The 25,217-nt window shown below is 35.8% G+C and overlaps 1 protein-coding gene across 1 annotated transcript; it reads left to right on the forward strand.

Annotated features, from left to right (window-relative positions):
• The first annotated feature begins 474 nt into the window (after positions 1–474).
• Positions 475–23,336, forward strand: RhoGAP5A (Rho GTPase activating protein at 5A). The gene is made up of 8 exons (XM_069819141.1): positions 475–709; positions 1,106–1,159; positions 11,698–11,896; positions 13,616–14,088; positions 17,304–17,555; positions 18,031–18,168; positions 19,634–19,739; positions 22,587–23,336. The coding sequence occupies exons 1-8, from the start codon at positions 685–687 to the stop codon at positions 22,759–22,761; spliced, it is 1,422 nt and encodes a 473-aa protein (XP_069675242.1). The 5' UTR covers positions 475–684; the 3' UTR covers positions 22,762–23,336.
• The last annotated feature ends 1,881 nt before the right edge of the window (positions 23,337–25,217 follow it).

A 25,217-nucleotide genomic window follows, 5' to 3' on the forward strand; every position in this document is an offset into this window, starting at 1 on the left:
AAGCTGAAACGAGAATTGCGTGTTATCTAAAAAAATTCATATCGAAGTAGTGTCCGAACTTAGAAGAAATGTAATACTTTGATATATTTTTCAATAAAATGGATATTCGCTTACAGCAGGATGATGTTTTAGAGTTGATCCACTAAGACCTTTCATAACCATGATTGCGATTAATTAGCAAATAACCTTTCCTAATTAAGAAATTACGTTACAATTTTACACCAAACGCTTAAGCAAACTACAATGAAGGAAGGACTTGACCGAACCCTGGCGTAAATAGTCAATCAATTGCAAAAATCCAGCTGAGAGAGCTCGTAATTACAGATATTACATTTACAACAACGTTGAAGTTAGTAATTATTAAAAAAAAAGGCTATGCTTTGAATGCGATTTAATTTATGTAATTCATAACTAAAAAAATTACTACTGCTTTTACTAATACTCGAGTGCATTCGCCACGTAAAACAAATGACATTCAAATCCGGCGGAGTTCCATTAGTTTGGTTGTATTTCCTTAAGAAACGGAAGGATGGTTTGGTTTAATCAGTGGTTTTGTATGTTTCAAGATGATGGAGATTTCGAATCTATGATTGAAGATGTAGACAATTTCTATTGTATTGAAATGTTTGTAGAGAAGAGGTGCAATATAGGAATTAACTTTTGATTGGCTGTAAGAGCTGTAAAATGAGCTATAAAAAAACTAATGAAGGTACTTTATTTTCCTTCTAATTCAGAAGAAATATTGCGGGTCATTATCCTGACATGACATAGGAAAACAAAATATGTTTATGTTAAAGTTTGAGTAAGGAATGAAATATGGTATTCAACATTTTTATGAATTGAAGGATACCATAAAAAAAGTCCGTAAGTCTTCCTTTCCGTGGTTTAGTTCCAGTAAGAGAGACATAATATTTCAAATGATTGTGTCACTCTCATAACATTGCAAAGTAATTTATTATTTACTTCAGGGTGGGTTCACTTCCTTTTATTATAAGAGGCACTCCTCTGTAAATTGTTTTGTGATAACAAAATTGTCGCTTTCTTATGCTGTGCTATTAAAATGAATATAATGTACATATTCATCCTCAAATTATTTCTATTCTAGGTAGCCCAACTCAAGAACAGGGATCACCACTTCGTCATGTTTGGAATCCAAATTGTGAGTAAAATTATATTACCTATGCTTTATAGGCTAGTGCAGTTTCCTGATCACGTTATACTTAATTAAAATCAATTTATGTATTCATCTGGGTCCTAATTAATCAGTCACCAAAGCAAAGTTATAGTTAGACCTAGATAAAATAAATAAACACATTACCTTTTCTTCATCTGGAATAGATTGGACTACTTCAGCCCAATGTATGGAACTGCCTTATTAAGTAATGAATTCTTTAACTCTTAATCCCTACCTGAGGTACTAGAGTACCACATGAGATTTTTATTTTAATGCTTCTTCGAGTTGGTTGGCAGTACTTACATGTTTAGAAGATTGTGACCATATATGTGTAGAAATTACATTTTTTTTTTATTTTTTTTTTTTTAGGAAAACGTTAAGCTTTCAATTGATGGGGTTCTCCAGTACCCCAGGGAAGGGTTTGTGTAAGTTTCGCTATGGGTAGGGATGAAGAGTTAAGTTAATATTAAATAGGGCCTAGCTTGTTTTATTTAAATGGACCTCCAATTAATTACCTCTTCTCACACATCATTTAATGCGTTTAGCACTGGTCAGCTTGATGAGTTAATGTCCGAATTTGGTATAATTTTTCTCTATTCAATACCTAATTCCCTCTTTACCCTTTCCTATCCAGTCCTCTGATTGAACTCTTACTGTCTTCAACCGCGATGGTATTAGAGCATTCGAGGCCTAGGGGTTCAATTCACTTTCCTTCCTACCCTTTCTACCTTTCTGTTCCTAGTGCTGACCTGCTATGGCACTAAAATCGTCCTCCAGAGACTTAAGGAGGGAAAGCTGGTAATCAACAAGACCTCCCAACTAGGTCTAGTAGACCCGTCGACCAACAGCAGGTGTGGTCCTCCAGACATTCTGGGGGTTGTGTGTGGATGAATTAACCACCAAAACGTTAAAATATGATGTTCACTTAAATTGGCTACAACTTGCCATTTAACCACTCCAATATGAAATGAGTACTGGTACCATTAAGGTAAAATTATCCGGAGGTAAAATAGTCCCCTAATTGGATCTCTGGGTGGGGACTACTTTAATGGTACAAAATCATTATTTTCAAGAAATGGATTCGGAACACTTCAAAATCTGTGCTTCAGTGGCCGATCATGACAATATCTTTGAAAAATATTGGATTGCAAGAGGTCAAATAACTTTGTCAAATGCCTGGCATTAGAAAACAACATTATGACGTCAGATCAACTTTAAAATATTAACAAAGCTTCAATGTTATACACATGTGCAGTAAGTAGGGGAGAGGCGGGTAGTATCGGATATCGGGTAATATCGGACAGTGCGTTTCTTTCATCTACCACCATATGGTAGTACCTGAATGGCATGGTTACGTTTCTCTATGCGCCTTCACAGAAATGTAACCATGTCAATCAGGTACTATTATCATGTGGTAGATGAAAGAAACTCACTGTCCGATATTACCCGATGTCCGATAATACCCGACTCTCCCCTAATAATAAGTAAAACAGGCCTACATGACAAAGTTTATTAGTGGTTCATGGAAGAGAAGTATTGTGCTTGCAGACAGACATAGATAATTAGCGAGGGACCGCCGGTCTTTTATAAGGTACCCATGTAACAAGGTTAGTGGATTAGTTAAGGGAGATATGTTAAGTGACGTAACGCTGAGGAATATGTGAGTCCACACCTGTGGAGTAACGGTCAGCGCATCTGGCTGCGAAACCAGGTGGCCCGGGTTCGAATCCCAGTCGGGGCAAGTTACCTGGTTGAGGTTTTTTCCGGGGTTTTCCCTCAACCCAATACGAGCAAATGCTGGGTAACTTTCGGTGCTGGACCCTGGACTCATTTCACCGCCATTATCACCTTCATTTCATTCAGACGCTAAATAACCTGAGATGTTGATACAGCGTCGTAAAATAACCCAAAAAAAAAGATTATGTGAAAAGATTTCAATGATTTAAGGTCTTCGGCCTCACGTCACTTAGATATCTCCTCAATTAATACACTAACCTTGTTAAATACCTTGTGAAAGACTGGTGCTCCCTTGCTAATTACCCGGAAGTGACACCAACATAGTTTAATTTGGGAAGGAGAGAACATTCTAATGGACAAATAGTAATCAATGTGGGTAATCTTCTCCTTTCTGCACAACACCATTGAAATCATTATGGTCAATATAGAATATCCACCAGCCACTGAACGAATATTGCACACTTTTATCACTGCCTGCATGATGAGTTTTGTATATAAGTAAGGTCATATTTAAGGCGGATCAAGTGGGCTTACAGCTTTCCCAGTGATCAATCAATTTCTACTAATCAGTACTATAAATCCAAGACATTTTCACGGTATTTTATCAAGTTCCTATAGTGGCTGGGACATTTAAGTAATTTTCACCCACAATTTTTTTTTTTGTTTACGGTTATGGTTACCAGGTACACTTGACGAAATGTATGTTATGATGTTCTATGATGTAGGACATGGGAAATCATTAGCTGAAAACCAATAGTAGTAAATATATTGTATTTACATTAGTATTCTGTTCCCTTACATCTACAATTCTGTAAACAATATAATCATGTATGCAGTAAACATCAGTCATATTTTTTTGTGAACTGATTTTTTGCAGAATATTCCTATTCAAAATAAAATCGTAAAATTCAGAGCGATTTAACTGCTTAAAATTATATTTTACTAGAGTTACACCCTTCAGCAACTATATCAATAATGGGTTCCTCTTATCTGTCTGCTGAGGTGAAATCAATGAAAAAACTCTCTCGACATTTGCATTATGTGCAGAAATAGCAAAATCTGTCATTTTTAACACACTCGAAATATGAATTAGCCTATGTTAAGGAATAGTCAATTTTTTTATTTTATTGGGTTATTTTACGACGCTGTATCAACATCTAGGTTATTTAGCGTCTGTATGAAACTGTGATAATGCCGGTGAAATGAGTCCAGGGTCCAGCACCGAAAGTTACCCAGCATTTGCTTGTATTGGATTGAGGGAAAACCTCGGAAAAAACCTCAACCAGATAACTTGCTCAGACCAGGATTCGAACCTGGGCTACCTGATTTCGCGGCCAGACACGCTGACCATTACTCCACAAGGTGTGGACAAGGAATAGTCAAATCTACCATTTTTAACAATGCAGAATGGCAGGATTCATTCTTGCTTCTACCAAAATCTCACCCACTTATCATTACAAGACATCTTTTCAATGCTTGAACCATTTTGCTTAAGAAACTTGACTAAATTGTATTCTTGATGCACGTGATAATATGCTGCGAACTTCAATAGCAAATGGATTGATGCTCACCCTTCTCGAAACAAAGCATCGCTAAGTATTTACATGCCACATACCACCACCAGGAAAAGTTGATATGTAAGTTAATTTGATAATGACAGTCGTGCAGCCAGGCTGCTTTCCGATTGATAATGCATACTTAAAGTAATAAATGTTTAATTTTCAAAAAGGAGGACATTTAGCAATTTACAGAAATTCCTCCCTGGACACTGGACAAAAGATAAAATTGGAAAACATGTCTGGGTTTTTACGGACATCTGTTGTTAACCCTATTTATGGTACTTATTGAATCAACTAGAGTAATGCGGTTGTATAGAAATATCAAAGGAAAGATTTCTAATGTTAAATATTAATACTTACTTACTTACTGGCTTTTAAGGAACCCGGAGGTTCATTGCCGCCCTCACATAAGCCTGCCATTGGTCCCTATCCTGAGCAAGATTAATCCATTCTCTATCATCATATCCCACCTCCCTCAAATCCATTTTAATATTATCTTCCCATCTACGTCTCGGCCTCCCTAAAGGTCTTTTTCCCTCCGGCCTCCCAACTAACACACTATATGCATTTCTGGATTCAACCATACGTGCTACATGCCCTGCCCATCTGAAACGTCTGGATTATGTCAGGTGAAGAATACAATGCGTGCAGTTCTGTGTTGTGTAACTTTCTCCATTCTCCTGTAACTTCATTAATACTGATTGACTAAATTAATTTTTTATCTACGAATCTATGAGATGCGATAAAAATATGAAGATAAAATTATAATCAATGAGCACTAGCCCTTAACCCCCACTGACACAGCCATTGCTTGCAGATTGTAAGTTGTATTTTGTAAATCGTGTGTTGACAGTGTAGTTGGTGTCACATGAATGAACTTCGACATAGGCACTGACTTTTGACTTTGAGTACAGGGCAAGAAGGGATGCATGAGTTATGGGTGGTATATGTAAATGTATTTCTACTTATGTGATACTCAGCTACTACACTTAGGTTTAACCCTTTTGAGTCCCGTGTTGTGTGACATCCGCTACTGCAATATCGGCGTTGTAGTCCCATGGCAGGCAACATCTGACACATTTCTCACGCAAAGTGACTGCGATATTTAAATCTGTGTCCCATGTTGGATGACATCCACCACTGCAATATCAACGTTGCAGTCCCATGGCGGGCAGCATTCGACACATTTCTCGCGCAAAGTGACTGCGATATTTAAATCTGTGTCCCATGTCGGGTGACATCCGCCACTGCAATATCCACGTTGCAGTCCCACGGTGGGCAGCATCTGATACGTTTCTCGCGCAAAGTGACTGCGATATTTAAATCTGTGTCCCATGTCGGATGACATCCACCACTGCAATATCAATGTTGCAGTCCCATGGCGGGCAGCATTCGACACATTTCTCGCGCAAAGTGACTGCGATATTTAAATCTCTGTCCCATGTCGGATGACATCCACCACTGCAATATCAATGTTGCAGTCCCATGGCGGGCAGCATTCGACACATTTCTCGCGCAAAGTGACTGCGATATTTAAATCTGTGTCCCATGTCGGATGACATCCACCACTGCAATATCAATGTTGCGGTCCCATGGCGGGCAGCATTCGACACATTTCTCGCGCAAAGTGACTGCGATATTTAAATCTCTGTCCCATGTCGGATGACATCCACCACTGCAATATCAATGTTGCAGTCCCGTGGCGGGCAGCATTCGACACATTTCTCGCGCAAAGTGACTGCGATATTTAAATCTGTGTCCCATGTCGGATGACATCCACCACTGCAATATCAATGTTGCAGTCCCATGGCGGGCAGCATTCGACACATTTCTCGCGCAAAGTGACTGCGATATTTAAATCTGTGTCCCATGTTGGGTGACATCCACCACTGCAATATCAACGTTGCAGTCCCATGGCGGACAGCATTCGACACATTTCTTGCGCAAAGTGACTGCGATATTTAAATCTGTGTCCCATGTCGGGTGACATCCATCACTGCAATATCAACGTTGCAGTTCCATGGCGGGCAGCATTCGACACATTTCTCGCGCAAAGTGACTGCGATATTTAAATCTGTGTCCCATGTCGGGTGACATCCACCACTGCAATATCAACGTTGCGGTCCCATGGCGGGCAGCATTCGACACATTTCTCGCGCAAAGTGACTGCGATATTTAAATCTGTGTCCCATGTCGGATGACACCCACTGCTGCAATATCAATGTTGCGGTCCCATGACGGGCAGCATTCGACACATTTCTCGCGCAAAGTGACTGCGATATTTAAATCTGTGTCCCATGTCGGGTGACATCCACCACTGCAATATCAACGTTGCGGTCCCATGGCGGGCAGCATTCGACACATTTCTCGCGCAAAGTGACTGCGATATTTAAATCTGTGTCCCATGTCGGGTGACATCCACCACTGCAATATCAACGTTGCGGTCGCATGGCGGGCAGCATTCGACACATTTCTCGCGCAAAGTGACTGCGATATTTAAATCCGTGTCCCATGTCGGGTGACATCCACAACTGCAATATCAACGTTGCAGTCCCATGGCAGGCAGCATTCGACACATTTCTCGCGCAAAGTGACTGCGATATTTAAATCTGTGTCCCATGTCGGGTGACATCCGCCACTGCAATATCCACGGTGGGCAGCATCCGACACATTTCTCGCGCAGACTGACTGCGGTATTTAAATCCGACTGCAAAGGGTTAAGTTTCTATCAGTTTCACTTGTTTCCACTCATGTTTATATTAGCATTCTCATACACCACCATATTTATTACACTCAATCCTAGGCTGTTATCTACACTTATCACCAAGGGGTCTCCGGTTTCAGTTACCACTGAACACAGCACGAATCGACTTATGAAATTCTAATATAGTTATTCCATCCTACTTCCCAGTAAAAATTGGATAGAGATATGTTCCCTTCCGTATATTTCATGTAACATGTTCGGACATTGTTAAAAAAAATCACTGAGACAAAAGGACGTGTTAGCCTCTGTACCCAAATGAACAAGGTGAGATAGCCTTTGCTGCCCCATGGAGTTGGTACCTATGAACTGGTATGTTTTACCATCATGTAACAGATTGTAAAATGGTAACTGAAATTCAAGTGGGTTATATTGTTTGTCTGCAAGGTAATAATATAGTTCTTTCAATATTAAATTAAATTTATATTGCTATTGATGTTAAAGACCTTAATCGTACCTATCTTTAAGAAGGGGGACAAGACTAACTGTACTGTCTTCGCGCTACGAGGTGGCGGGTGGAGTGGATAGGCGGGACGGGGGAACTTCTCGCTACACTCTGACATGAAAACGTCAGTCCACTTACCTGGCTACAGGGGAACGAAGTCAGACATAAAAGATTCTTCATCTTCATCTTCGGTGTTGCTGTCATCATCACTCTCATCACTGCTGTCATCATCACTGGTGTCCGCGTCGCCAACATTAATGATGAACTCGTCTATAACGTCCTCCATTATTGCGTCTTTCTCCCAGTAGTAGTTTTCAATATCACTCACATGTTTATAGTATCCAGTCCAGTCTTCTTTAGTTACAGATTTTAGTTCTTGCACAAGTTCTTGCAGTCTTTTCAGTGACATATCACCCGTTGTGTTATGTGACCTTACATAGTTCTTAACACTACTCCAAGCTAATTCAATAGCGCTTAGATCACACATATACGGTGGTAACCTGACGACAGTGTGACCATGATTTGCAAATATCGTATCTATTTGGTACACTTTTTGCTTAGGACGAATTTGTTCAATTAACGAAAAAAGAGTGAACTTCCTCATATTTTCTTCACATGGCACTCCATGCCTTCGCAGGTAGTCCAACATTTCTTTTTTTACCGCTGATTTGGTTGGTACCTTATCTAATTGTTTTCCATGATAGGGCGCATTGTCCATGACGATTACAGATGGAGTAGACAGATTGGGAATAACTTTTTCAACCACCCACTTTTCGAAATTGTTAGAGTTCATCTGTCCATGATAGTCGCCTGTTGCTGTCCCCGCCTTGTATACTAATTCGCATCCTTCAACAAAGCCATCAATCCCACCCAAATGGACAACAATGAGTCTGTTAGACTCATTAACGGTAGTCAAAACTCCCGTAACGTCTTTATGCTGCCAGCACTTGCGAAACGTTAAATTGGTGTCTACCCATGTCTCGTCCAGGTACAAGATTGGTTTACCCTCTTCCCTAAGCTTTCTAATTGTCTGTAGGTATCTACACCTCCAATTTACAATGTTTTCCCTTTCAATTAAAAATTTTCGTCTCGATGCACACTTCTTCCATCTGAAACCCATTTCCTTTAGTATTCGTCATAATGTTGTCGCCTTCCATTTGAAATCAATTCTGTCTTTTAACACAGGCAAAAGTTTCTTGCAGCTTGGTACTACTTTCTTGTTCAGATAAAAATCCTCAATTATGTCCTTTATCACTCTCCGGTCAAAGTCATCTACATTTGCGTTCCGATAGTCTGGACGTTTCCGTTTTTTTCCAGGTGTCGACAAAACATTTTCTTCTTCTTTGCAGTCTTTCATTTCTTTCCTTATACGCTGTATCATTCTTATAGATACATTACAATACTTTTTTGCCCTTTCTGCAGATTTCGTAACAGGAATGCTAAGACATTGTTGTTCTTTTTCTTCATCACAGCATTTTATCACATTTACAATAATATTTCTTTCTCCGCTATGGATTGTCAATCCTTGTTTCCTCTTTGTCGACATATTTACAATTATTTGCAATTAATAAACCGCTATGTAAGCCTAAACTACAACTATACAATAATAAAAACTCCACTAACTGTATTATAATCAACTATATTAACACCAGAAAAAAACCTATTATTAAAGACTTGCGATATATTGAAACTATTCTTGTTGAAACAAATAAAACACAACCAAACGCCACTATTATTTCACAGACCCGCAGACACTCTCAAATATATGTGCAGTAGATGTTTGTGAAACAGGAATATTGCAGGGAACAGCGCGGTGCGCATGCGCAACTGTTTCCCCTCCGCCCCGTCTAAGTACTTCAGCCGCCTTCTCCTGGCGTGACAACAGTAGTAACTTTCGAGGAATATCACTTTTGTTGACATCGTACAAAATTCTGTCCAATATTCTTTTGAGAAGATTAACTCCATATGTAGATGTGGTTTTAGGCGTAATAGATCAACTATTGACCAGATATTTTGTATTCGACAGATAATTGAGAAAAAATGGGAGTATAAGGGTACACTGCATCAGTTATTCATAGATTTCAAAAAGGCATATGACTCGGTTAAGAGAGAAGTTTTATATGATATTCTTATTGAATTTGGTATTCCCAAGAAACTAGTTTGATTAATTAAAATGTGTCTCAGTGAAACGTACAGCAGAGTTCGTATAGGTCAGTTTCTGTCAGATGCGTTTCCAATTCACTGTGGGCTAAAGCAAGGAGATGCACTATCACCTTTACTTTTTAACTTTGCCCTAGAGTATGCCATTAGGAAAGTCCAGGATAACAGAGAGGGTTTGGAATTGAACGGGTTAAATCAGGTGCTTGTCTATGCGGATGACGTCAATATGTTAGTAGAAAATCCACAAACGATTAGGGAAAACACGGGAATTTTACTGGAAGCAAGTAAAGAGATAGGTTTGGAAGTAAATCCCAAAAAAGACAAAGTATATGATTATATCTCGTGACGAGAATATTGTACGAAATAGAAATATAAAAATTGGAAATTTATCTTTTGAAGAGGTGGAGAAGTTCAAATATCTTGAAGCAACAGTAACAAATATAAATTATACTCGGGAGGAAATTAAACACAGAATAAATATGGGAAATGCCTGTTATTATTCGGTTGAGAAGCTTTTTTATCATCCAGTCTGCTGTCAAAAAATCTGAAAGTTAGAATTTATAAAACAGTTATATTACCGGTTGTTTTTTATGGTTGTGAAACTTGGACTCTCACTTTGAGAGAGGTATATAGGTTAAGGGTGTTGAGAATAAGGTGCTTAGGAAAATATTTGGGGCTAAGAGGGATGAAGTTACAGGAGAAGAATGGAGAAAGTTACACAACACGGAAATGCACGCATTGTATTCTTCACCTGACATAATTAGGAACATTAAATCCAGACATTTGAGATGGGTAGGGCATGTAGCACATATGGGCGTATCCAGAAATGCATATAGAGTGTTAGTTGGGAGGCCGGAGGGAAAAAGATCTTTAGGGAGGCCGAGACGTAGATGGGAAGATAATATTAAATTGGATTGAGGGAGGTGGGATATGATGATAGAGACTGGATTAATCTTGCTCAGGATAGGGACCAATGGCGGGCTTATGTGAGGGCGGCAATAAACCTTCGGGTTCCTTAAAAGCCAGTACCTAAGTAAGTAAGTACTGATGTTAAAGAAGGGAGTTTGGCTACAACTACAGGTTTTTTACTGTACGAACAGAGTTATTTTCGGTAAAAGAATAGAGTTGATGATAATTGTGTAGTAAGTAAGCATCAGCAAAGCTGCCATCTTCCTGCAGTATAAGTCTGTCGAACATACTTTTCCATTAGAATGTAAAGAGGCCGACAATATGTCACTCATAAGAAAATTTTGAAAATTGTATTAAAATATTATTTCGGAATATGTAGTTTTTTTTTGCTTTTGCGTGTTGCATACTAAGTACAGTACAGGAAATGCAAACAGAAAGTGCGAAAACCAGGACCATTCAGTTCTGAGGATAGCCCACAACAGGCTGAAACTAGTCAACAAGGTACCGTACCTAGTATTTAACCCCTTACCGCATGGGACAGTCTTGCATACACTGGTTTTATATTCAGATAACTTAAGTAGTTCTTTCTTTCTCAACTGATGTCACATATGGTCAAATCCAATTGTTGACAGTGTGCCATATCTGTCCCAGTATCTAGTTTGAAATATTATATGCTTATATTATAAGTTATATGAATATAAAACCGGTATGTGCCATATCTGTCCCAGAATGCGGTAAGGGGTTAACATGCGAAAGCAAAGGACTACATATTCTGAAGTGGTATAGTGTTAAAAGTTGTGTAATCAAGATGTATAAAATATTATGTATATATTTGGTAATGTATGTGCTCTGGACTTTTGTTGTGGGAAGATGGCCTGGCTTACTACATAATTATCAAGTGCCGTAACATGCATGATCATTAGTGTTATACAATAATTGTTAAATGTTTCAGTATATCGTCTTCAGCAGCAAGCTCCTCGACCTGTACCAATTCCACGAAAGCATCATGTTGCAAATTGTCCATTATTTTATGGATTAGAGTTTCATGGTGTTATGTCACATCTTGAAGCATCTGCCCTTTTAAAAGAGGAAGGAGCTTACCTAGTAAGGCAGAGTGAAGGAACAAATGGATTTTACACTTTGACACTCAGGTAGGTATTAGATGATGATGCAGTTGTCTGAATTTATTAGAAACTTTTAGTTTTAACAGTAGACAGTTCAGTTGTGTAATGAAAATTTGCGTTTCTTTTTGCTCTTTAAGAGATGCATTTATGTTATTAGTCCTGAGGCAGGGGAGAGGGGAGGAACTTAAATATAGCCTTACATTCGTCCCTTCAAAATTTCCTGTTTGAGAATTATTTGAATCCCTTGAACTATCAACACTATAGGCTAATTTTTTATGATTTCAGAAGTAGACTTTTAGTATTCTACTGTGTCCTTTAACTCAACAATTCTGAGACTTAATAATTCGAATTTTTTCTCCTCTGTAATTATGTTTCGATATTTTCTGACAAATAATAATTGAAACATTTATGAAACCAAATCTAAGGTGATGATTGATGATTTTAGAGGGAAATACTACTCACTGTAGAGCTAAAGGTACGGTCACATGTCGCTACTTTTGCAGCACTGCAGTACAAAAAAAAGCGCAACTCTCGTACTGCGATGTGTGAACAACGGTGCAACCCGAAAAGTAGCGGCTGCCGAACCTGCTGCCCGCTACTTTTTCATGCTGCTCGCAGCTTAAAAGTAGCGACATGTGAACAGGGTTCTCAGGGTTGCAGCCGCAGCATTTTTGATATCGGGTTTGTTGAAACTTTTGCTGCGGTTGCAACCAGTGTTGCCATCCAAATGTGCCAATGATACTTTTATTGTTTGGATATATTTTAATGTTAAATGTGATGAAAATAAATTATTTGTAACAGTTATTAAATACACAACACAGTCTGTGCTGACGATATAATTCATTTTTTAAATTTTCTGTAGCATAGTTCCAAACAGGAGGGTTGCCAACATTGATTACGTGAATATGCTGTTGGTTATCATTTAAGTATACAGGCGTTTTTAAAAGCTTTATAGTAAAAATAATGCCAATTTCAAATACTAGATACGACAGAAAATCAAATAATAGATAAGGAAGCTTTCGCATGAGTTTCTTAATAATGCGAACATAACCACAAAATGTATATTGAGAAGTCAACACGGAGATGGAAACCTGCAGTATGACTGCGGCTGCAAAAGTAGCGCCTTGTGTGTGAACAGACTCGCAACCTCCAGTTGCAACTTTTGCAGCACTCGGGTTGCACAGCGCGCTACTTTTGACTTACATGTGAATACAACGCGCAACTTTTGCAGCTGCAGTACAAAAGTTGCACAGCAAAAGTACCTTAAGATAGTAATCAATAATAAAAATAATAAAACAAGTATCAACTCATTATATGGATTATAGAAAAAGTATTATGATGCTGCAACAGTAGTTTAATGGAAGTGGGTTGTAAAATGTTCTTGACTGAATTAATCTTGCTCGGGATAGGAATTGATGGGGAGTGTTTGTGAGAGTGGCAGTGGCAGTGTTCTTTAAAAGCCATTTGTAAGTAAGTAAAAAGTGCTGAATGGAACTCATAATCTTATAGAAGTATTTACAAAAAAGAGAAACGTCATTGCCAATGGCAACATCTTAGCAGTAATTGTAGTGGCAGTGGTGATGTTAGTGGTGGCAGAGATGCTAAAAACAATTATTTATCACTTTGAAGTGTCAAAAGAAACTCATTTTTTATACACATATCAACTCTTTCATTACACTTCAATCAATCGTGCAATATTTGTATTCAATTTATTATTGCTAATATATGTTTCTTTTACATTGGCAGGTTTGACACCAAGATCAAACATTATAAACTTTATTACGATGGCCAACATTACGTCAGAGATAAAAGATTTGATTCTGTGTATGACTTGGTGGCCGATGGACTTGTTACGCTTTATTTTGAAGCAAAAGCTGCTCCTTATATTGAATTGATGGATAGTTTTAATAACTATGAGAAGAGTCCATACATGACACTTAATCGCTTGAAAAGAAGAGCTGTGATAGGCCAAGCAAATAGAAAAACAGATATCTGCATGGCAACAGAATCTTTTCTTGAGAAGGAGAAGAAATCTACAGAAATCTCAGAGCTACAAACCAAAGAATTATCTGTAACAGACTCTGCTACTTGTGAAACGGATGCAGTGGATTATGACAAACCTCATGCTTTTAAAGTACATACATTTAAAGGTCTGAATTGGTGTGAATTCTGTGGGAATTTTCTTTGGGGATTTACTGCCCAGGGAGTAAAGTGTGAGGGTATGTACAAACATATTATTGTTTATTTAATTTTCATTTAACATAAAACTTGCAGTATTTTTATACATAATTTCTGTAGCATTCAAGAACTCAATTGCATGTGGAGAGTTACGATGTACAGTGAAATCTCAGTATAACGTACATTTTTTTTTTTTTTTTTTTTTTTTTTTTACCTTGGGGATTTAGTGAAGTGAATTTTTAATGGCAGGCAGAGTAACTATCTCATGCCTCCATGTTTTAGTTTGCTACCAGTGCACTTTATTAGAACCAGGTACCCAGCTTCGAAGCCGAAGCAGTATAACGTACATGAAAGAATCAAATCTTTTATATTTTATTCTGAAAACCATGTCTTTTGATCCACCGTTACCAGTTCTGATTACAGCCCTTGTGTCACAGAACAAATTCAAACACACAAGTACACTTTAAAGAATTATTAAACTTTACAATAAAACACTTAACATTATTCGAGTGTCCGCTACAAGAACGCAAGAGATACCGGCTAGAAACCCATCTCAGCATGTGCGATACAACTTTCTTACCACCATTAACAAAAGTTTTTCTGAAGCAGTGTTGCTTAAAGGGATGAAGTTACAGGAGAATGGAGAAAGTTACACAACACAGAACTGCACACATTGTATTCTTCACCTAACATAATTAGGAACTTAAAATCCAGACGTTTGAGATGGGCAGGGCATGTAGCACGTATGGGCGAATCCAGAAATGCATATAGAATGTTAGTTGGGAGACCGGAGGGAAAAAGACCTTTAGGGAGGCCGAGACGTAGATGGGAGGATAATATTAAAATGGATTTGAGGGAGGTGGGGTGTGATGATAGAGACTGGATTAATCTTGCACAGGATAGGGACCGATGGCGGGCTTATGTGAGGGCGGCAATGAACCTTTGGGTTCCTTAAAAGCCATTTGTAAGTAAGTAAGTGTTGCTTAAAGGAATTTCAAAGATTTATTACAGATGTATTTAAGACCTTGTAGGAGAATAGTAATTAGTAACAGTGTCCTATTTATTCTTCTTGGAGCCAAATTTGTAACTTTTAAAATTGTGGTTACTATGTTGAAGTGTATGTGTTGTAACGGATGCTTGATTTGTTATGTATGTGAGTCATAGTTATGGGATGCTTGATGTCGTCGCAGTGTCATAATTAAAGTTTGTTTGTGTTTGTGTGACTATTGTGTATTAATTTATGATGTATGGTACGGAAAGCTGCATATTTGTGTTATAGAAGTGTTACGTATGTGTGTTGTTAATGTTTTTGTATGTCTTAAATTGATGCCTGATGTTTGCTTTGCAATCGCAATGCCTAATTTACGGTTTGTTTATGTTTTGTTTACATCGCGTAAGCTAATTTAATTTTCTTTTCCATTTCTCTTTATGCTTAACTTTTTTGTGTAAAACTATAGCCCTAACATACAGATGTAAAATAAGGCTAACCCCCCATTGGAGATACAATAATAATGACCTGAAAAAATCCCTTATTTTCGTTTGATGTGTTTTTTGAAGTAGTTCATTTTCCACAAATTGTTCTACTTCTGTCAAAATATCAGAATTCTTCTTGGAACATTTTCACTCTTCCCCAGGTAAACTTTGAATTGGTCTACACACTTCATTGCATCCACAGAAAAGATCATTGAGCCATGCCAAAAATCGTCAACAAGTAAGATAGGTTATCACACTTCATGTTAGGCAAATAAAACTTCAAAATCGATAAATCGTGTAAGAAAAAACATTGTTACACATAATATATGTCACATTATAGTCGTAAAAGTTAAAAAAAAAAAGTGTTATCACTTATTCACTTCAAAATCCTGTATGTAATAATGAAACCTTCTTAAGCCCAGAGAACGTAAAAATGAAATATTTGTACATAGTAACATATGTGATTTGAGTGGGGAATCTGAAAATGTACGTTAAACTGAAAAATATGGTCTAGTGAAGTACGTTATTTTGAGAGTTCACTGTACAATGGAATCCTTTGTATTCAGTATACTGAAATAAGTGGCAGTTCCAAAACAATGCACTTTTGAATAAAAAAAAAGAAAAATGAAAATACGAGCTCAATAAATTAATTATAAATTGAAGCAGCGATCTACATTTTTGAATGATACGTACTTGAACAGAATCATTCTAGATCACAGTGCTAACATATGAAAAGCTGACTGAAAAATTGTGATAACAGACTACGAGTCTCTAGAGTTAAAAATACTGTTTTTTATACCCAAATTACCCCAATCCATCCAATATACAATGATGCTGAGTGATATTATTTTCATTTTGTATTTGTATGTTCAGTTGTTTTTTTTATAATAATAATAATAATAATAATAATAATAATAATAATAATAATGGCTTTATTTAACCTGGCAGAGTTAAGGCCTTAAGGCCTTCTCTTACACTCAACCAGGATTAAAACTTGCTTACATAGTTGAACATAAAACTGGATCAGAATTAAATAATTACATACTGATACAATTTAGGTACATAATGAGATCAAAAGAGGTAGTTACATAAAATTTACCTCATAAAATAAAAATAAACATAGTGAAATACGTATTAATGTTGTTAGAATCAAATACAAATCACGTAAAAACAGAAGCCGATAATTCATGTACAATTTTTTCCTTGAAATTATACAATTATTATTCAATAATACTAAATATTTATTTACTAAATAATATTTATATCCTGGGATCATACATATTCGTATTAGATTACAATTAAATAGGTTTTACATAATTACACCAGAAACCGACAATTGAATAAAATGTACACAAAAAAAATAGATTAATAATAAAAAAACAACACAGTGGGATACATATTGGCGTTAAGTGATAAATAAACACGATTTAGATAATAAAAATAAGAAAAAATAAATAAAAAATAAATACAGTGGAACACATTCCATTAAATAAATATATGTCATATTCATTCTGTCACTCATTATTACTGTAGATTAATTGCATTGGTGTACAATTTTTCTTGTAGTTGTATTTCTGGTGGTGTGGAAGAGAAGGTCTGATGGGCTTAACTCCACCAGAGTAAATAAATAAATATACCCTACTTTTCCAGTGTAAATACTTCATTATTTTCACACAATTTTCACACAAATTACTTAAAAATAAAACTTCAGTTGATAAAATTGTATGTTTATAAAGAAAGCTAAGGTACAGATTATAACTATAAGATCTTACATTCCTTTCAGATTGTGGATTTAGTGCTCATAGCAAATGTTCAGAAAAGGTACCTTGTGACTGCTGCCCAGACTTGAAACAACTGCGTGGAGTGTTTGGAATTGACCTCACCACATTAGTGAAAGCTCATCGGACAACTCGCCCATTTGTAGTAGATAAATGTATTACTGAAATAGAAAGGCGAGGACTTGATGCAGAAGGATTGTACAGGGTATCGGGATTTGCAGAGGAAATAGAGACGCTCAAACTTGCATTAGATAAGGGTAATTAAATCTGTTAACTTTATGTCTCCTATCTTGAACTGTACGTTCTATTTTGTGTGTGTGTGTGTGTGTGTGTGTGTGCGTGTGCGTGTGCGTGTGCGTGCGCGTGCGCGTGCGCGTGCAATTTTTAAATGTTGCATTTGTTTGGATCAAATTTCTGCACATTCAAAGGACAAAACTAAAATTCTCTTCATCATTTATTTTCTTAATATACTGCTGTCTTAAACCAACTGAGCTGATTATGAATGAAATCAATGGCTTTCCCAAATCATGCTATGAAATGTTTCAAATACACAATTTTTATCCCGAATAGGAAGGAAAAGCGTGCAAATTGTATTAAACTTTTTTGTTTAGAATATCTAAAAGAATAACTCCCTGAAATTAATGACATTGCTTACAGTTCACCCTGTATATGTATGTATGTATATCTTGTCTTTCAAATTGGTCTGATGAATGTTTGATTTTACGTTTTCAGATGGTGATCAGGCAGACATGGGGCCAGAAGTGTATGACAACATCAATGTTATAGCAGGCACATTAAAATTATACTTGAGATTACTGCCTATTCCTCTTGTTACATTTGAAACTCATCCAGCTCTCATTAAAGCTGCTCGTAAGTTTACACTTCAGTTATTAAAAAGTGCACTTATTTGAGTAGTGGTTGTTCAGTCCAATTTCCAGTGATAGGATCTTGGCTTCTCATTTTCCTGTTTATTCCTGTATAGGTTTATTTGATCTGTTAATATTATGTTTTTGGTTCAAGGAAAATACGAAGTGGCTGTGATATGCTGAACATTTAATCTTATAACCTAATATGTTGGAATGTACTCGTCAGCTCTGAAAACTTAGTCTTTTATTAAAAACTGCGTTTGCCTTTCGTGACCTACTCTTGTAAGTTAGCCTCATAAGGTAGAAATAATTTATCTTTTACTAGCCGTACCCGTGCGCTCCACTGCACCCGTTAGAAGTAAATATATAGTAATTACATAATTAAAATAGGACATTTGATCCAGGGAACATTCGTGTTTGATAGAAAGATAAATCGTTTATTATGTAACTTAATTTAAATTGTATTAAAAAATTAAAATGTGATCATTTTGATCCATAGACCACTCATTTGGACATAAAAATTATTTTAGAAAATACAGGAAACGAATAGCTATTAAGTTTTCTGTGCATAAGAAGCTATTTTAATCTTACTGTCCTCAATTCACTCAGAAGTTACTGTAATAACATTATAGGCCTATCATTATGTCCATCTAGAGAAACTACACTTTCCAATGGTGAATTAATAATTATACAAATCGGTTAATTTAGCTTCCGATATTACTTCATACAAACACAGAAACATTATCTGTAGGCTATGTTTCATAGCTTTCGATTGTTGTCCAAAGCCCCTTATAGACGAAGTCATTTGTTTTTTATTCCATTACACCGCCTTAGATGGCGTTGTTATTGTAATTTTGAAACTCATTTATCTCATTAAATATCAGTCCTATCAAAATTTTGCATGGAATAAAACGTATCAGAAATTAGTTTTAAAGAAACTTTTGTTATGTAATATTTTTCATGAAAATTAATAATAGGGGAGATATTTCGATTTATTTAATTCAAGCCCCTTTATAACACCCCTTGTAAATAAAATATTTTGAATGCCATATAGCCTAAATTCTAAGTTACAACGAACTTAATTTATATTCCAATTTTCATATAAATCGGTTCAGCCATTATCACGTGAAAAGGTAACAAACATACAGATAGACAGACAGACATACAAACAAAAATTTCAAAAAAGCGATTTTCGGTTTCAGGGCGGTTAATTATATATGTTAGGACCAATTATTTTTGGAAAATCGAAAATTACCAGAAAAATTTCGGCTACAGATTTATTATTAGTATAGATCACTTTGATCTGAGTAACATCTAAATCGAACAATTCTTGTTCTGAAGTATCCAGATATATACGTTCATTTTTTATCAATTTCTTATTACAATAGTACATATTAATATAATAACAGTATATGTTACATTGTAAGCATATCATAGTGTTAATAATCATTTATTTCTATAAACTGCAGAGCTGAAATCAGTTCCAGAACAGATTGTAGGCATCAAAGATGCTTTAACTTTGCTGCCAGCAGCTCATTACAATACACTGAAGTATCTGATGGAACACCTGAACAGGTGAGTGGATTGGATTTTATACATCTGAAGAGATAAGTGTTGAAACAATACACATTTGATCCATATAATCCTTCTTTGTCAATTGATAGTTATGTATTCAATAGGTACTTGTTAAACAATATCATTTGTAAGTGATCACAACGAAGACCAAGTGCTGGTGATGTAGTAAGCATTGTTTGTATATACAATGCTTTTTATGGCATTTCCTAATGATATGAATTGATCTCGAGAAGGCTATTCAGTGGAGTGGTTCACAGAAATAGAAATATTGAGATAAAACTGGGTATTGAGATAAGATGAATAGTTATACCACAGTATGTAGTAGGATGTAAGTACTATCTTATCTGTCAAGTGGGATATATGAGTTTAACACGTTTTTTTGTAAAAGAATATGGGTATAGTCTTGAATATTATTAGAGGAAAAAAGCTAAGCACGAGAATGCGGATGCTTTAGCAAAGAAGGGCAGCACTGCTACTTACAGACCTGTTACTAAATCTACGTATTACTCTGTGAAAAGATTTATTAAATCTACATACTTGGACTTCAACAAACAAAATTTGATAACACAATCTCAAGGGGAAAAAATGGAACTCTCTGCATCATAATCCACAGTTAATTCTCGATTTACCACGAAAATCGTCTGTAGCTGCATTTAGGTTGGCAACAGGCCATGATTGTTTGGCCAAACACCTGCATAGAATTGGAATATATCAGTCCCCTAACTGCCCACTGTGCAACTCAAACCAAGAAATGGATTCGGAACACCTCAAAATCTGTGCTTCAGTGGCTGGCCATGATAATATCTTTGAAAAATATTGGAGTGCAAGAGGTCAAATGACTTTATTGTCAAACGCCTGGCATTAGAAAACAACAACAACATTATTATTTATTATATAAGCTCGAGGATGAAGACATGATTCTGCGAGTCACTGAAGAAAGAGAGAGAGCATATGTGTGTGGAGACACTTTTAGCTGACTGAATGCAGATTTTGTGGTTGCAGGCATTTGTCACAGAATGTATGTTGAATCATGTATACAGACAGATTACTTATCTCGAACATTTTCATATCTTTCAGTTCGTCTGAGAAATTTTCTTACTTTCCTCGATAGTCTCATTTGGAATGGTATTCATTCAATAAATTACATTTTTAGACAGCCATTCCGCGGTTTTAGGCGTAATAGATCGACTATTGATCAAATTTTTTGTATTCGACAGATAATGGAGAAAAAATAGGAGTATAAGGGTACAGTACATCAGTTATTCATAGATTTCAAAAAAGCATATGACTCGGTTAAGAGGGAAGTATTATATGATATTTTTATTGAATTTGGTATTCCCAAGAAACTAGTTCGATTAATTAAAATGTGTCTCAGTGAAACATACAGCAGAGTCCGTATAGGTCGGTTTCTATCTGATGCTTTTCCAATTCACTGCGGGCTAAAGCAGGGAGATGCACTATCACCTTTACTTTTTAACTTCACCTTAGAATATGCCATTAGGAAAGTTCAGGATAACAGGCAGGCTTTGGAATTGAACGGGTTACATCAGCTTCTTGTCTATGCGGATGACGTGAATATGTTAGGAGAAAATCCACAAGCGATTAGGGAAAACACGGGAATTTTACTGGAAGCAAGTAAAGCGATCGGTTTGGAAGTAAATCCCGAAAAGACAAAGTATATGATTATGTCTCGTGACCAGAATATTGTACGAAATGGAAATATAAAAATAGGAGATTTATCCTTCGAAGGGGTGGAAAAATTCAAATATCTTGGAGCAACAGTAACAAATATAAATGACACTCGGGAGGAAGTTAAACGCAGAATAAATATGGGAAATGCGTGTTATTATTCGGTTGAGAAGCTTTTATCATCTAGTCTGCTGTCAAATATCTGAAAGTTAGAATTTATAAAACAGTTATATTACCAGTTGTTCTGTATGATTGTGAAACTTGGACTCTCACTCTGAGAGAGGAACATAGGTTAAGGGTGTTTGAGAATAAGGTGCTTAGGAAAATATTTGGGGCTAAGCGGGATGAAGTTACAGGAGAATGGAGAAAGTTACACAACGCAGAACTGCACGCATTGTATTCTTCACCTGACATAATTAGAAACATTAAATCCAGACGTTTGAGATGGGCAGGGCATGTAGCACGTATGGGCAAATCCAGAAATGCATATAGAGTGTTAGTTGAGAGACCGGAGGGAAAAAGACATTTGGGGAGGCCGAGAGGTAGATGGGAGGATAATATTAAAATGGATTTGAGGGAGGTGGGATATGATGATAGAGACTGCATTAATCTTGCACAGGATAGGGACCAATGGCGGGCTTATGTGAGGGCGGCAATGAACCTCCGGGTTCCTTAAAAGCCATTTGTAAGTAAGTAAGTATTCCTAAAATTACGTCCACACCTGTGGAGTAACGGTCAGTGCGTCTGGCCGCGAAATCAGGTGGCCCGGGTTCGAATCCTGGTCGGGGCAAGTTACCTGGTTGAGGTTTTTTCCGGGGTTTTCCCTCAACCCAATACGAGCAAATGCTGGGTAACTTTCAGTGATGGACCCCGGACTCATTTCACCAGCATTATCACCTTCATTTCATTCAGACGCTAAATAACCTAGATGTTGATACAGCATCGTAAAATAACCCAATAAAATAAAATCCTAAAATTACATGTAGATCTATTCATGCTAGGGATGCATGTTAAAAATTTACTATTATATGGTAGTGTGCGAAAAGTACTTTTAAGACTTTAATGCCTGAGGCAAAGCTAAAAACAATTAAATCTTTATTCCATTAAGCTTATCGGCAGGACATGTCACTGTTACAGCTAGTATTTCTGTGTTTCCAGGGTTGTTCAGCAACAAAGCACGAACAAGATGACTGCTCACAATCTGAGCACTGTATTTGCACCTACATTGATGCCTGCACCTGATCTCACCAAGTGTGGTGGTCTCCCAGGCATGACATACGAGATATCTGCTCTCGAAACCATGATAACTCATCAACAAGCCATATTTAGTTAAATTCTTAAGTCTCCCACGTAATAGCCAGAGGCTTGCCTTTTTATAATGTACTCTGTAATAAGAGAGTATTATATTTTGTACAAGGCTCAAAATAAGTGTTCTAGTCTCACTTATCAGGTGACTGAGCCTGAAGATATATTCTACTCGTGCAGAACTGCTTATTATCATGTAGTATTGGTATGTTAAGCAGTTAGAGCATAAATGTGGAGAGTAAAGTATAATAATTAATTTTTTAATTACATGTTACAATTAGCAAATGAAAAAAAATCCTATTTTTCCAGATAATTCTGAAGTTACATGGTGTATTTGCACTTGAGAAAACATGTAGTATGATATAAGAATCTCGTCAGTCTTTAATTTAACATGTATTCACTTATTGATGCCATGACCCCATATTATTTCATTCTGTCTTAATAAATATATTATTTATTAATACATTGTCACATATTTATTAAGAGGTTAGGTACAGCTTACAGCAGTAAAATTTTGAAAATATTCAACATTTTTTTCCTCCATTGCTGTATCTTGTACAATAATGAAAATTAGTATGTGTAAACACTGTCCTTCTGCTATATGAAAAAAAAAAAAAAAAAAATATATATATATATATATATATATATATATATATTTACGATTAAAAAAAATTATTTACATTTTTTTTTTCAAAATTCATTTCACTGTGCAGTGATCAAGCGTTTCTCACATAACTCAAAAACTGTCCAACATTCTGTGATGAAATTTTTTGTGTGTATTTATGCATGTCATATCTACAATATGATGCAAGATCATTTCTCTACTTTCGATAGATTGTCTGATAAAAATAAATTAATTTAAAAAAATGGTCAAATATCGGTATTTCCTTCTAACACAAAATAAGAAAAAATGTATAATTTCTTGAGGAATGTAGTTGTAAGAGCATGATATTGTAAACATGAGTTTCAACAATAAAATAAAAGGGAGAGAACATGAAAAAGTTAACAAGTTTATGAGTTAAGAGGGGAAAGGCTTCATCACTGCACAGTGAACTGCCACCATTTTGAATTTTGAAAATATATATATATATTTTAAATCGTAAAAATATTTTTTTCATATAGCAGAAGGACAGTGTTTTACACATACCAATTTTCATTATTGTACAAAATACAGTAATGGAGAAAAAAAATGTTGAATATTTCCAAAAATTTTACTGCTGTAAGCTGTACCTTTAAGCTAACCCCTTAATCTAAATTCGAAATAATTTATAACAGTAGACTTAATTGAACTCTGTGGCTTTTGAAGGCCTGTTTTATCCCATTTTTCTAATTTGTCACTTGCTTTGTGTGTCAGAGCCTCTGCAATCTTATAGGTCTCAATCAATACATTGACCTTCAGAGAGATGTTGGCATAGCAAGGAGCTTGGTGAGGCACGAAATAGCCAGTCACTAATTTTGTCTGAGTCAAGATTAGCAGAGTGTTTTTATATACTGTACTTTTGAAGGAAGCCATACCAAGGGTTTTTCTCATACCTTAAAATTGCATTTCTGTTAGTCGGGTTTGAAACTGTAAGCTTCACATCAATGACAAATGTAACTAATAGACCATAAAATCAGTATTTGTTAATAGTTTCTTCTTCATTTTTAGTGTCGTCTATGAACTAATACTGTGAAGTTACTATTTAATTTAAATTTGCATTAAATAGTTGTATATAAATGCAGTTCAATATTATATTGACTTTTTTTTTTTTTTTTTTTTTAATTTTTGTTTGTACATATCTGAAAATTTTGCAATTGTTAAAGTAATAAATGTAACGAGTTCAAAACTTTATATATCGTACATATCTAATTTTGTCTGTTCAATGATTGTTTTCACTTTTATTAGATGTATTATATTATGATTACTTTGTTTAAAATGAATAATTAAATATTCTTTCGTAATTCGCAGCATACATAGCAATAACACAACATTTTGCTGCATGTCACTTATTTGTGTGGTTTCTTTGCATAGATGATTTGTAGTCATTTATATCCATATAAGTGCCTCTCAGGTTTAAACGTTTTAAATTTGTGTATAGATTCATTGTTATTTCATATTAGTTGTATATTAATTTAACTTATTCTACGAATATGCTGTATACTGGCTTTTTTCAACTGATTTCATTTTTATGCATTTAAAAATTGTTAGTCACCAATACAGATTTTCAGCATTCCATAGTGAAAAGTTTTATTTTAATATGTTTTATCTATCCGCATCCATTTTCTCACTAAATTACGGGGAAATTTAATTCACACTCTTGTTTAAGAATCATTAATTCATATAGCAAATAAGCATATGTTAATTAAAAAAATTTATTCATAAAATAATAGTAGTTTATTCGAAGATTATTCAAAGAAAGATTATTATTTAATCAACATTGATTCTAACATTTCTCTTCTTTATTTGCTGAAAAGATAGCATCGGGATAACCCATAAATAAGGAA

Source organism: Periplaneta americana, chromosome 2 (genome assembly GCF_040183065.1).
Source record: "Periplaneta americana isolate PAMFEO1 chromosome 2, P.americana_PAMFEO1_priV1, whole genome shotgun sequence".
NCBI lineage: Eukaryota > Metazoa > Arthropoda > Insecta > Blattodea > Blattidae > Periplaneta > Periplaneta americana.